The sequence below is a fragment of the Bombus vancouverensis genome, chromosome 11 (assembly GCF_051014615.1).
Source record: "Bombus vancouverensis nearcticus chromosome 11, iyBomVanc1_principal, whole genome shotgun sequence".
NCBI classification, from domain to species: domain Eukaryota; kingdom Metazoa; phylum Arthropoda; class Insecta; order Hymenoptera; family Apidae; genus Bombus; species Bombus vancouverensis.
Window position 1 is genome coordinate 5,613,670 of NC_134921.1, and position 15,669 is coordinate 5,629,338.

General features: G+C 33.3%; 1 protein-coding gene and 1 long non-coding RNA gene across 2 annotated transcripts in view; one reads left to right on the plus strand and one right to left on the minus strand.

The window, feature by feature from the left end:
• LOC143303306 (uncharacterized) overlaps nt 1-15,669 on the minus strand; it is a 341,397-nt gene that overhangs the window by 247,120 nt on the left and 78,608 nt on the right. The gene's annotated exons all lie outside the window — the stretch shown is intronic.
• The window catches only part of LOC117159281 (uncharacterized), a 174,794-nt gene that overhangs the window by 119,927 nt on the left and 39,198 nt on the right, over nt 1-15,669 (plus strand). The window contains exon 2 of the mRNA XM_033338992.2: nt 8,360-8,502. Within this exon, the coding sequence (XP_033194883.2) occupies nt 8,360-8,502 (143 nt within the window). The remainder of the gene's footprint in view (nt 1-8,359; nt 8,503-15,669) is intronic.

A 15,669-nucleotide genomic window follows, 5' to 3' on the forward strand; every position in this document is an offset into this window, starting at 1 on the left:
AGCAGACGTGGAAATGAATGTGAAACCGAACGAAGATTCATGGCCCAACGGGAAACCCTCTTACCGCCCGCATGTTAAGCCTTTCGTAAACATTTGCACTGTCTATGTAGAGAAGCGACAGCTAGTTTCCTCCACAAATATTGCCATGATCCTTATAAAATGTGTATGTGTATATGTGTATCAGTGGGGAATCGAAACGATAGAGAACCCAAAGATAGAGAATTAGGAGGATCGTGCGAAATCAGCTAATTTCTTGGCTACGAACCGCCCTAGGGCTAAATTATAGGTCTGAAATTTGATAAGAAACAGCTAACTGAATGGACTGGTCGGAGATCGATCCCAAGTCCTGATGAAAGCAAGCCGGAGGTAAAAGCAGGATTCTTTTATCGGGCTTTAAGATCGCGTTCTTTCTCCGTGTAAAATCAGAGGAACGACGTTTATTCATGGAATTTTGTCTGCTGCTAAAATATATATGCATTTAGGACGATCGTGTCGAGTTAAATATTTATAGAGTTATCTTCTGAAAAAGTAGAAAGGGATACACTTGGATTTGCTTTTCGTTTCACAATTTCTTTAAAACATTTATATCTTATTTGAATTATAAGCGTGGATTAGAAATGAAACACTTTTTTTATACTTTTATACTTTAAAAAAGATTATCTTTATATACAGAAGATAGGGAAGGAAAAGGGAAAGAAAGGGAAAGAAAGAAAAACACGGGAAGGAAATTTACAATGATATACTATCGAAATTCGTAGATATTAATTAATTAATTTCGACTTCTGACTGGATGATTGAAAGCTATTATACTTGCAGACCTTCTGCTCAGGCTTAACTCCTTTCCAAGGTATGTCAAATTAAGAACATACTTGTAATGTACGATATAACCACATGGTGTTCCAACTAAAATGTAAAGAACAAGAAACGAGAGGACGTGATGTACGTGTTACGTTTCATGAATTTCTTAAAAGTTATTCTGTGTACTACGATGTTGGCCAAAAGTTTGGAAACAATGCGCGTTCTATGGAAATTAAGAATTAAAACAAAAATCTTAACTCAAGATACAACAGAAGTATATACAGATAATTTCCAATTATCCGGATGTATGCAGAGAACTATCGTAGGTCCTAATATATTTATTAACCAGAATATGAATAAATTAATATTGAATAGCTCGTAGACTACCTCTCGAACCTTTAATAATACGAACGATTGTCATGCCAAAGGGTTTTTAAAACATAGAAGATAAAACTCTCAGGAAAATTAAAATATACGAGTAAGTGAAATAGAAATATATACAGTCAGACATACTTAAGACCATTTCTGCAGAAATTGTAATGAATTCTAAGTACAATACTATAACAATTGTTACAGATAATGTTCATTCACATTGAGACATTCAGAAGACCAATTAACCAACTGCATTTTCTACAAATTTCTCAATTTCAATAGAGTTATTTAATCGGTTTAGCTTTTATATGAATCAATCTACAGTACGACCATAAAATCTACGATCTGCTGAAATAAAGGAAATGTACATTTTCACAATCCTCAATTTTCGAAGCGAACATTAAAGAAAGAAGGAAAGAAATTTCTACTGTTGAATGTTAAACGAAATTACTATTACCGTAATTGCTACCAACCCCCCGAGAAATGTTTGAAATAATCAGGGAGACAATTAAAGGGAAACGGTCCTGACTTTTTTATTAACGTTGTAACCGACATCCTCTAAGATCTGAAGATCTGCACACCAAGTAATTAGACACCTGGGAGTGTAAAGATCCGCGTTGAGTAATTAGTTTCATCGGAAGTCTGAAAATATCTTGGTAGTATGTTAGCCTGAAAAACGTTGAAATTATTATGCACAATTTAAACCAGGGTAATGAGAACAATTTCAATTATACAAAGCTATGAATCATGAAATTCTCAAGGCTACCGAGGTTTACGAAGTATAAAGCGTAAAGAATGAGAACAGCTTGCGAAATCGCATTTGTATACCGAACGAAATACAGTACAATTTGTTGTTACAAATGTTAAACACGAGTTTAATCCTTTTCGGGCTTGTTATCGTTTAAGTCGCTCTTTTACGATCGATGGGTCCTAATTAATTAACCGACTATAGAGAGATTCGAAATAAAATACATTAAATGTATATTCGTACTTGTGATATTATTAAATTATAATTGTATTAAACGATGATATATTTAATTGAATACTAAAATAAAAAAGTTGGTAACATTGTACATGTAATAAAAAAAGATACATTTCGTCAAATATTTTCTGTTTCACCTATAAATTTTCCTATTTTAATAGTAACGATCATCTTATTAATAATTATCAAAATATTTCGTACAAAACAGGTTAAAATTATACTGCATTTTATATTATGCATTACTGTGTTATAACTTCTACATTATATCATATCACATTTATGCTTGATTCTCCTACTTAATTGCACTTTAATTTAAAGCTTAATTAAATCTAATCCCAAAATAAATCTGGCTTTACATTAGCGAAAATAATCTAAAAGGAATTACATCTAAAACGTAATTACTTTGTAATTTTTGTAAGCATCTACACCAAACCATAGATCGAAATCTTTCAAACGACCTACCAACGTAGTTACCATTAGCTAATGCGAATCATTAATTAACGAAATAACCGGTTCGCGTGAATTTCGACGATAAAATTTGTCAAATTTCACACTTCGCGAAACGTTAACGTCGGTATAATACAATGTGGTGAATTTTCTATTAGGATAAACCGTCCAGCTGGGACATATATATAATCTCACGGTTCGATTCAGCGCCGTAAGCAAATGTGGCAGGGGCACCATCATTGAAACTTTAGCATAATGTCGTAAATTACGAACTGGGGTAGCTGTAATGTCCTTCCATCCTCGCAATTTGTTCCCAGTGTACGGATAGTTAGGTCGAATATACATATAAACCGATACGATTCAACAGGTGCTACTGTAGCATGCGAAACTACGCGAAACAGTGTGCTAGGTAGAAGAACCAGTCATGGAAAATCGAGCTTTTATTTAATAGACATATGAATGATTTTAAAAAGGAAGAACTGTTAAGCTGCTCAGAAATAGAGGTAATGATCAAAATAACATGTATTTGCCAGACGGTCAATTTTAACTTTTTCTAAAAAACAATGTCTTCTGAAGCATTTCACATTTTCTATTATTATGAAAATTTCTATTCCATTGAAAGTCTCGATAGATATTGTAATCAGTTGAAAGAAAAATATACATTTTATATGAATGTCGTGTAATATCTATTAGATTACTAAAAAAAAATCCAAGTATTCAGTCTTAATAAATTACACAGTTTTTCAATGGGAAAGTTTCTCGTCACTGAAGATTCCAAAGTAGTTTTATGAATTTTACGACCCATGGTGGAGAAACGAAAGTATTATGAATTTTGAAAGAAATATTAGTATTCAGGGTAAACTTCACACTATTCTCGTTTAAGATATCAAGTTAGACACTTGTTGTTTTACTAAAAATCCTCTTCTCGAATTAATAAATTATTTAAAAGTCCCCTATTAAATATCTTTAAACAGCTTCAAAAGTTTGATAGCTCAAGAAAACTATTATATTTTATATTGTTTGAAACTAAATAACATTGAAACCTCGTTCACTTTATTCTACGCGCGATAATGTAATAATTTATTCGACGCATAATAAACGAATGAGACTTTGTCCATTTAGCCACAAATATGTTTCTTCGTCGACGTTTTGCGAAACGTCCCCGCTATTACCATAAACTGATTAATCGATCCGAGATAACCGACACAATAACGAAACAATTCGCAACGCAGTTCATAAATCGTCCTCGTTACCATATTAATTTGAAACGCGATCGACAACAATCGACCGACGAATATCACTATGAATTGATATAGAATAACACATAAAAGCGGTCATATTATCTTGCCAGCTGACACTATGAATTTTGGATGGGTTTAATTAATTAATTTCGCATGAGAAACTCTTCAGGGATTCGTGGCTCACATGTTTCGCTATTCGAATATTTCATCAGCAGAAAAGATGAAACTGAAGTAACTATTTAATATATTATATTTAATATCTAATATATATTATATAACACGATCGAAATGTTTAATTAATTATGTTAAGATGTGCATCATGACGCGGAATGAGGGCCAATGTACAGTTCATACACAGCTCGCTTATACGAACAGGTTATCGTTTAACGTCAGTTATGTGAACTCATAGCTGAGCGCTTATTATTCTTACTTACAGTTATACGAACGCGTATTCTGACGTGGTCGACGTTCGATACGCAACTGAATGTTTAAATGGAAAGTGTTCTTCAACCACAGTTATCCCAATGTCAGCTTCTATTATCGTAACAAATAAAAGCAATTGGTGGGTATGACTAGTGAACCTCTATTATTTACGAAATTCATCGATTATCCGAAAGACTTTGTCCCTCGGCGTGTTTGAATAAACAAAGTTTCACTGTAACCGAGAAATAAATATAAAAAGAGATTCAGAATGTTGAAGCTTAATTACTATAGACTATGAACACAAAAAAAATATTAATGTATGATAAGGAAGAATATTTTGATTTATTCAATTCTTTATTAAAATAGTCAAAAACACTTTGATGTGTTCTATTGACTCCGAAAAAAGAAAACCAAAGAATGTAGTATCTGATGAAAATCACAAACTTCTAACAAGAAAAGATCGAGAAATTTTCAACGAGCAATATAAAAGTGGGGGAATAATTCGTTAAAAATTATTGTTTTTCAAATAATTCGTGAAATTAATAATCCGATAAAAGTTTATATAATGTCATGCTTAGCTTCATACAGAATTTCTATTTCACCATGACTGTTGTTAAAAATTCTTCGTTCTTCATCTTCAATTTCCAAAATATTCATCCAAGAAACCAGTGTGTAAAATTATACAACGCTTCAAAGTTAGTTAGAAAATTGCATTAGCCTTTGACGTACGAATTACAAGTGACTCATCAACAAATTTTTAACAGATATCAGATTGATTGATCATTTATCGATAACAACATTCGTTCATATTTCAAGACCATCCCTTTTTGAAATGAAATAGTACTTAAGTACTTTAAGTAGCATTTAATTCGATTGACACTAAGCAGCACTCTTGTTGAGAATCTCTTAGTTAATAGAAAGAGAAGATTAAATATTCATCGACTTTGAAGTTTTTAGTGAAGCATACTGAAGGCTCGTGTTACTAAACAGAGATGGAAAAAGAAATGAAGAAATATACGTTTTTAAACTCGCGTTATTTTATTGTCACGTAAATGTCGGCGAAGAACAAATAAGTTCTTAGAAACCATTTAAGAACATTCAGTCATTGTAATTGATAGTGTTATTCTATTAACAGATGGTGCAAGACAAATTTACACGATATAGAAATTATCGCCATGAACCTGCAGACAACAGTAATTATTGAAGACAGTATATTACGTTTCCAAGATTCATGGTCTTGCTACGAGTACTTGTAAGTTAACTTGCAGTGAAGTTTCTTGCAGCATGCTTTGTTACTTGGAAGACAGTAATCACAAGTATAGGAATTAATTAAGGCAATTTAACAGAATCTTCTGAAATTTATAACCTTCCAAAACATTAATTTTAAGGATATTGGAAGAGAAATATTTGAAATTTTGCGAAGTTTACCTGCAAAAATAATAACTCTATCGTAATAAAGTTCCACATGCGTAAATTGACTGGTTAATAAATTTACTTCTTTAACAACTCTATACAATATAATACTCAAGGGAAAAAAATTAACGGTGCAGTGATATCGAAAAACGTACTTTCCTAGCGATTTTCGCAAAGCGTTGGAATAATTCGTTCGCATAGAGACAGTGAAAGCAAGAAACGGAAGAATGAGTAACATTTAACGTACCATAAAACAAATCGACAAAATTTCCTTTTTAATGTGCCGAAATGTACAAAACTGGAAATAATTCGCAATTGCTTCGAGCGCAAAATGATCCATAATCGTTGAACAAAAAGAAAACGTAGCTGACATAAAATATTCACGACTTAACGATTATAAATTACAAATAATAATACGTTTTACGCTATTATAAGAAATACGGTGCCGATAGCAACTAGGAATTTTATAATGCAGAAAATTCATTTTTCTATCTATTGTACAATGTTTTATATGCACATAGTATACTACGTAAGATAAATGGCAAATTACTAGATACTAAATACGTAGACGATCATATATATATTGCAATTTAATTTATTTAATTCATTGCTATCGAAAATTAATTAAATCACCCGTATACTCGTCTTGAATCATTATTTTATTTCATTTGAAGTTGTTCAATGTTTGACCCCAATTTGATCTGATCCTAATTCGAATCGTACAGCGATGCAAAGCATTTCTACGGTCGAACATCTTACAAAATAAGATTAGTTCTATCTTACATTTGTATTTACATATCAAAAAATATGTGCGATATGCACAATTTCGAACGCTCAGCCAAACTGTGAAATAGTTAGACGTGTGACCAACCTTATTGTAGTTTATAGCATGTACTATTGGAACTTGTATCGTAAAGCAAGCGGTTAAAGAAAATGAAATGTCAAATCAAATTCGTTCGTATTTCAAGAAAAGTTAGACAAGCACGTAGGATATAAGAACACGTTCGACAAGCCGTGTGAGGAACAAACGAAGCGTAAAATTGTAATTCGGTCTCTTCCAAAATCAGAAGTAAAAAGAAAGTCATCTAAAATTCCGTCACGAGATCCTAAACCGCAACCACGTTCCTGTTTCCAACAACTTTCGAAAAGATACACACAACTGAAAATTAGATTCGTTCGCGGTGGACCAGAGAGAAGGGAAATTCCGAAAAAATGGATAAGCTCGTCACGTTGAAGCTTCGACCGTGCTCTCAGACAGAATTAAAACGTTTCGGATTACGTGAAATTTGATTCACTCTCCCTATTTCCAATGCAACAGAAATTGCGAACGAGATTCACAAACCCGATAAAATTAAAAGCATCGTGTATTCTCTGAAAATTAGATAATTTTTAAAATACGCAGCCAGCTATAACAACGTTATTATGTACAGCGTTAGATAATAGCATCAAACAGATTCCATGTAAACGACGTTAGTTGGAAATTGTGTTCATTTATCGCAATTACTTTCGAAACTAATACCAGCAGCTATTAAAATTAGTGGAAATTTATGCGACCATAATTCAAAAATTGCTTCCAATTCTTCAATGAGGTTTATATAGTAGAAATGGGAAATATCACTGTTTAGAATGATCTTTAAAATGATTCTTGAAATATCGACGTTTAAAGAGAAGCGTAACTTGTAACGAGCGCCATCTCTGTCTTTATCACACGCTCCTATCTCTCACTCGCTCTCACTTTCTAACCTACCCCAAGTTTGCACCGTGTGACCTAGTCTACGGCAAAAACTGAGTCAGCACTATTAGGCTATTTACATACTACTCACATTATACGCACTACGGGGGAGAAATGTGGGTCACGGTGTGCCGATATTTATTTATAATTTTCGTACGTAAACATTGACATTGAAAATCCTGCCTGGAAACTAAATAACCCTCCAGCCCCGATATCGAAATCATCTACGACGTATTCTATCAATTTTTGTTAATTTAATTTGTATGTTGTAAGTCAACAAACGAATATATATTTTTCTTCTTCATATTGCATTAAAAATCTCATTACGATAAACTTACGAACGATATAAATTTCCTTCGCGATTTTATACCGAAAAATATGTAAATCGCGGCGGTTAAAGTAAAACAAAATGCATTTTCAAAAACTTTCCTTTTTTATCTTTCAACCGTACTATTCTAATATTGTATAATTTTTCGTAGTGTATCTGACAGTCGAACAAAACGATCAAACGATGAATGACGAACATTCCTGTAATACGACAGATTTAATCAAGCTACTTTTAAATATATAATGATTGAAATTCAGCAAGAAACTGAAACCTGATAACGTACTCGTTTCGAATTTTAAAAATGCACGGGACGACTAAAGTATGGAAAACTGAATTTTACGGGGAATATTAAAAGCTAACATTCGAACTGTTCATCCTTTAAACGCGAATGCATACATGTATCCCAAGAGTTAAAATCTTCATTTCTATTATTTTATATTTATGTCGTAATAAATGACGCGGCGACTTTTTCTAACGATCGTGACAAAAATTAACCGTAAATAAAAATGCATGAAACGAATGATATAAAAAAAGTACAATAACGTTTTGATACATGTACAATGTTATAAACCAGCGTGCTTAATTATAAAATTAATTTCAGCGTGTCGTGATTTATGTTCCAGGATCGATAAGCAATATAGACGGCGCTGAGTACAACTGCAATAAAACTGCAGTGCGAAAAGTTATCAGTGGAGTCGTTGGAGCAGCAAGCTCGGTCACATCCATCCAAGTAGCAAACCTTCTTCGACTCTTCCGAATACCGCAGGTACGTGCCTTGAATTATAACTTCCAAGACTACGTTTAAAGTATTCCTTTGTATCAACTTGAGTTCCACATCCATTCGTATGTACGATCAAGCAAGGCAAATATTTTTGTAGAATCAAGAACAGAAACATTTTACAGAATTTAATTTCGAAACACTGTAACCTACATAAGAATCATATGACTAAGTGAAAAATCACACACAAGATCAAATAAAACGAATATTTTTGTAAAATCAAGGACAGGAGCATTTTACTCGATCTAATCTAGAAATACCGAGTTCTATATAAAAATTACGCCACTGATGAAACGATCACACATTCGATCAAATGAAAGAAACGCTTTTGTAAAATGAAGGACAAAGGCATTCTCTATTTGATCTAATTTATAAATGCAATAACCTTAAAAGAATCGTATAACCGATTAAAACTTACATAACATATTATGCAATGTAGAAAGATGAATAGTAAAATTAGGAAAAAACGTTTACACGATCATATTTATTCCAAGTCGGGACATGATTGAATAAAAAATTCACTATAGAAGAGTTTCGATCTTATAGATATTCTTCAGGAAAGAAGGATATGAAAGTTAAAAGACTTGCGGTTGCAATTTTTAAAAAATGAAGATACTAGCTAACTTCAGCGAACTACAAAGCTTTGTTCACAGTGAAACTTTACGGAACTTCAAGGAAACCACGGCCTAAAATTGGTGTGGCGTGAAATCGGCTGTTACGGAAGTTGCGCGATACAATTCTTGGAATAAATAGAAATTTTAATTTCTCTTTGTAGCCACTGTAACGTAATCTCCACTAAATCTTCATATTCTTCTAAATTTCAATATTCCAAAATATCTTCATATTCGTGTAAATCTTTATGTTTTAAATTCTAAAATTTAGCTCGAAAAAGCTCACGTCCAACGTACAAACTAAATCAATCTCGTTTCTACTTCAAGAAATACTGAAATAAAACGCACACGTGTAAGTTAACTGAATACAAAGAACGAAATAAAATTATGGTCAGAAAAAGTTCTTATCACGCATCTGGCAACTCTTTCTCCCAACGCACCACTTTCTCATATTCTTCCATTTGCACCAGATAGCAATCACTACCAACGAATAAGTTAACAGTATTCATTCGCGTGGCAACGATACTTGTTTAGCTACTTTTCTCTTATTCCTGGGCAAGCAAAAAGGATTACACACATCAAACTGGATGCGTGTAATACGAGCTTTCGCAGTTACCAACTTCTGGTTTTAGAAAGTGCAAGATAGAAGTTAACCAGAGCGAAAGCAACGAACGTGTTCTTCGTCGATAGCATCAGGAGGGAGAACAGAGGGCAGATTCTCCGTCATTTTCCTTTTTTCTTGAAAATTTACAAGGAAGAAGCAAACTGGAGCGAATATTTCGTAAAATAAGCTGGATTGAAAGTAACGCTCATAGTACGCTATGAAATGAAAATTCAACGACATAAAAAGCTATCTCAGAACGTCTTCTTAGCGCGTTCGTCTTCTTTGTTTCGTAGTCCGTTCTTCTTCCGTTTCGTAGTCCGGTCGTTACCATCAACGCCGTCTACAAATGTCCTTTTGAAGTTGGATTACCACGTATCTTAGAATCTAACTCTTAAAGAAATTGTGAAACGTTACCCGAAGAAGGAAGAAGGAACAGAAGAGAAAAATGGAAAACGTTTCTGGAAGTTGCATTAAAATTTAATGATTCAAGTTTGGATGTTGAGTGGAAAATTCCAATGGAAGAGGGAAATTTCTGAACGTTTCTACGGGCTGCTTCTGTGGAAAGCAAGCTACAAATTTTGCATTTCGACGGCACAGAGAGAGTGCTGTTCTGTGTCTTGAATTAAGTTGCAGGAACTTCATCGGTCCATCGATATATCTTTGCATCTCTCTAGAATCTCCTTCAAAGTAAACTTTGACTTTTATTTAAAGAATCCCGATGAGAAATGAGAAGGCGAAGAAATTTTTTTTGGATGAACTAGAGAATATTGTCTTTTTATTGTTTTGCCATCTCAGAAACAATCGGATAATTAATCTGTAATTTATAAATTATTTGTCTCTGAGAGGACTCTGAATTCTTGTTTTAACTTTGTTTGTAATTGTAACAAATCGTGATAAACAAATATATATTTTTTCAAACGATAAAATAGATGCATTTTACCAAATAATCAGAGAAGTTACATGCATGAGAAAAATACTAAGCAACGCGATTAATAAAATACAGTAGAACAAAATATATTTTATTTTATTTTATTTCGAATATTCTTATTCTCTTTCATCTTTAGATCTTTTTAAGATGTTCGACCCATCTTTCTAAGCCTTAAATCGCCAGCAGAATGAGGAATTTTCAATTAGTTTGTGCAACTTAAGCGGAGAAGAGCAAAACATCGTGACACGCCACTTCAAGGAGAATGTTACGTATTGGAACGGAACTAATTTTCCGTGGGAGGTGGAGCTAACATTTCGTGGAGGCGACAAACGCTTCGTCGGGTCATTGTATCACAGGAATTGCCCCACGGAATTACTCGCAGAATCAATTTGAAGATTCAGCGAACCATTCTATCAGGTGGATTTTCTTGTTGGTTAGTGCCTCCGACAGGATGCATAACTACCTTTCGCGTCACCGTCAGTTAAAATCGATATTGTGGTCTGTTATCGACGCGCTATGTTGTTATGTGATTACGTAAAAACGAAAGACGCGATAAATTTACCGAACATGCCCGAAGAGAACGTAAAAGGAAATTTGAAATTCAGATGCCTGTTTGTTAAAACTACAGTTTGACAGTTCTTCTCTAACGCTAGATTTATCGAAGACTAAAATATAAGGCTTGAAACCAAAGAAATGAAAATTGGAAGATATATAGAAAACTATTGAAGCACTATTCTAATTTTACGTTCTAAATTTTGGTTATAAAAAGCACACAAAATCAACAGAAACGAGCCATTCCAAGTTTATAAAATTTCCACGAGACATTTCGATTTTTTATAATAGACTTCTACAGACCGTGAAATTAAAAATTTTCTGCATTCTCCATACATCTAGAGATGTATTTCCCTTGTTATACATGCAAATACAATACATATATAATGCATACAATAATAATACACATATGTGTAGCTTTTAATAGACGAAATTTCCATTCTATAATATACTGCGCATATTTACATTGTAAATTCGGTTACATAATGTCTAGATTATACAATGTCTATGTTAAGCAGCTTACATTTACATAAACTATGGCAAATAAAAATCGACGTTTAAACGGAAAATAAGGAATTTGAATGTTATCGATAAAAGTATCAGATAATGATCAATCATCGTTGAATTACGTGTATAATTGATATCTCTGTATTAGGTAAAATGAAAAAACAAGTTCAGTGCATGAGGCACGTTAACCACGCTATATCGTTTCTCCTGGCTGTACATTTCACTTGGCGTTTATAAAAGCCTCTGCTGTGCCTCGTAAATTCAAAAGCTGCCGGTTGATTTGCGGAAACGTATCGATTCATTGAGACCGCAATATCCTGCTATCCCGATAAACCTTCGTAGAGTATATTTCACAATTAATGGTGTATTAAAGAATCTTTATGCCAGTGGATATTAAATACCTCGACGAAATTGATTTATTTTAACATCGATCACTCGTACATAATTTTAGAATACAATGGTCCATATCAGACGAAGAGGTGAACATTTTTAAGTTTGGTATGAGAAGAACTTATTCGTTGGTTTCTTACGTAGATTTAGTTCTTCCAACGTTATAAATTATAAATTCGTATATAAGATTCAAAAAAAGGGTTTATCGTGCGTTGCGAACTCATTTATGTGTCTCATATACAATATGATTATTATTTTTCTAATTTTCAGAGATGATAGAGCAACGTATCCGATGTTAATTTTTTATTACAAATCATATCGACAGGATAGCAAACGAAAATGAGAAAACTCAGGAAACGTTTAATTCTTAATTCTCCTCGTTAATAAGACTAACAAAAAGCAGATAAAAATACCTATTACACCTCGAGATTGTCAAAATTTTGCATCTATTATAGACGAAGATATATAGTTGGCTAAGAATCGACAGTGTTGTAAATCTGTTTATTGTTATTACTCATAAAATTCTGTTTAAAATTTATCATTACAAGAGATTTATTATATTTTTTGAAATTATGAATACCCATGATTCAAACTTTTATATCGCTATAATTTTCAGCTTGTCATATTCTTCTAATGGATTTGAAAATTCTGCGATGACATAAGTGTCACACAGAAATCCAAAGATATTACTTTATGCTTCCTATATCTCCTTTTGCAGAAAAAATCTACAATATCCGTAGATATACATAAAACAGCATGAAAATTCAGTGGAGGCAATAAACAACTTCACATCATTAATCATGTGACGAAGGTAGTAGTATCAGTGGACCTTAAACCGTGGCACATCAAGTTTCCATGTGCAATATTGCCCTTCCTCATCTGTATGCGTCTTCGAGTTTTGCACACAAATCGTATTAATCAATCCAACGTAATTTCTATTTTACGTGACCCCTTTGTTGTATTTCTTTCATGTGTCACAGGCGTAGAAATACAATTCTGCGTGGAGAAAAGAAAGGAAATTAAGTTTCTTGTCTTAAATGAATCGACTACAAAGTGGCAATTTTCGAATATCTAGATCGGCCTTAATGTCAACGAGGTTTGCAATTGTGTGATTTGTTCCTATTTCTGTTAAACATTAATTACGCATTGATGCAATGAAATTAAGGAATAAATAAAAAGTGAATTGATCAGTTTCGTTTCTAAGAGGCTCATATACATACGTATCATTATACTTGCATTTGTAGGAAATAGAAAAAAAATAATTCGCCTGTACCGATTTTTAATTTCGTGAAAAAAAGATGTAAACGGAAAGTTAATTAAAATAAATAGTAAAAATTATATAGTACTTCTATGAACTAAGAAAATATTTCTTTCTTATTCGCTAAAGTAAAAGCTGCAAATGAAACGTCAGTCTTTAACGTGTGCAAGAAAAGTCTGAAAACACATAAATTATGACCCAACCTTTATCTACCCAAATTGATAAATCTTAGTTACCGCGGAGTAAACCCATAAAGAACAAGTATCATAAATCTGTCCATTACGCCTCGCTGGGAATAAAAAATGGACCAGACAAAGACAAAATTTCCAAATCCCTTTTCATTCTTCGTTAGTCCCACCGCTGTCACCCAATTCCTACAATCCACTTCGTTCTTTTCCGCCAAACATCACCCTTTTTTCCCATCCCTCTTAGCATATATCGACAAACCTTATTCGTATCCTGTACATATTCTTGAACAAGACGATTTTTCCCTTTTTTCCTTTTCGATGCATATCCAGCAGCTTGATTTTCCAGCTCGTTGTTCGTAATGCTGAAATATTCACGACAATGCCAATGGCTCGGTAGATAGTTAGGAAAAGACGTATGCATCGACGAACAATGGAACATTTACACACGCACAATTGCGTTTCATTTTTTGCTCGTTTCATCCGATACCGGTTTGTTTTTCGCATGATGCAAGCGATTGGCCTCTGCGACGCCAATCGTGGTCATCAGTGCTTCTTTAAACACTGCTCATCCAAGTTGCTGTCACCTATTCACGCTCGTTTAAGCGTAATGGTCCTTCGTATAATCGTTCTTTCAAATCCACTGTTGTATTATGTTCATCAGTATTTACCAAGGACCGGTTTTAGTAGAACAAAGAATAAACTTCGTACATCGAGAATGAAAAGTGAGTATATGTGTTATAAAAATGAGACTTGAGTATTGTACATATACCAAATGTTTTTTTTAGTATCAATTTGTATTCCTACATATTTTATATTCAATTGGCGTTCAATCTACGCAACATGCGTGTAAGAGTTTTTGAATAAATTGAATTACGCAAGGGTTCGTATTCACATTCTGAAAATTTAATAGGAAACGTAATTTGATAATTGACAAAATTTTGACGAAGATCAAACGGCAAAGTTGTGGTAAAGTTCTCTTCGTCAAATTCTAAGCATTTCCATGATATGAATAGGGAGGAAAAAGAAATTTTAAAATATTTCTCCTGGCTGGAGAAAAAAACGGGACAAAGTTATGAAAGATCCTGATGTACACGCGAAGCTACTGTGAGAGGACTATAAGGTTGAAAGTACTCAGGACGATAAATCAAAACTCTGTGCGGGTAAGAGAATATACACGAAACTGGGAAACTTCTGTCCTGTTGCTCGACGCTCGACAGATTCGGCTTGTGAAACCCCCGAAAGCATAAAGTTTTAAAGAGATTTTGTGAGGATTTGCAAAAGAGGAAGCTGGATCAGGAACACTATAAATCCTAGGCAAAAGACTGCGTGAATTTAATTTTGTCGCGTAATTTCTGACAGGCGTCTCTATCTATTTTCGAAAGAAGGTATAAACTCGTGAAACAGAAAGACTGTATAAAGATACTCTCTAAATAGAGCTTTGAGAATGAAGAATGAACTCCGGTAACGTTCCGAAGTAAATATAAATCAACCTACCCTCGAACAGTCTACCTGAGAGCTACCAACTCATAAAACGCGCCACAATATCTTTTTGCGAATAAAAATAAAGTATTCTCTTTCGGAAAATTTTCGGAGTGTATGAAACAGAAGGTAGCATTTGTATTCTACTTTAAACTGGGACATTCGTTCGTTAAATAAAGTTTATGATTTTTAGAAAACTTTTACTTCATTCGTTTCCCTATTTATGCTTTTTCTCCGCAAATATTCACCTTTTTTATAAATTACTATTTAGATAATTTTAATAATAACTCGAGGAATGTCATCTTTAATTTGTGGTGGAAAAAATCTATAAACAATAAACCACAACATTAGGAAGCTTTATTCGCGACAGAACCATTATTTCTCTTTTATGTTTGGAATATATAATACATATTTTATATTATATCGCAAGACGGATCTTAATTTGCAAATTTATGAGTTGGAACGAATAAAGTGATAACTTTCCAATAATTAGAAATTTTGTTCGAAGAGCGAATGCCTAGATTGAAAATGGAACGCCTGTAATAAAGGAATAATTTCATTTTTGATAAGTTAAGAGAAGATAGGATAAGGAACGCGGAGAAGGTTAATAAGTATAGTATTCGGGAGCGACGCGATGA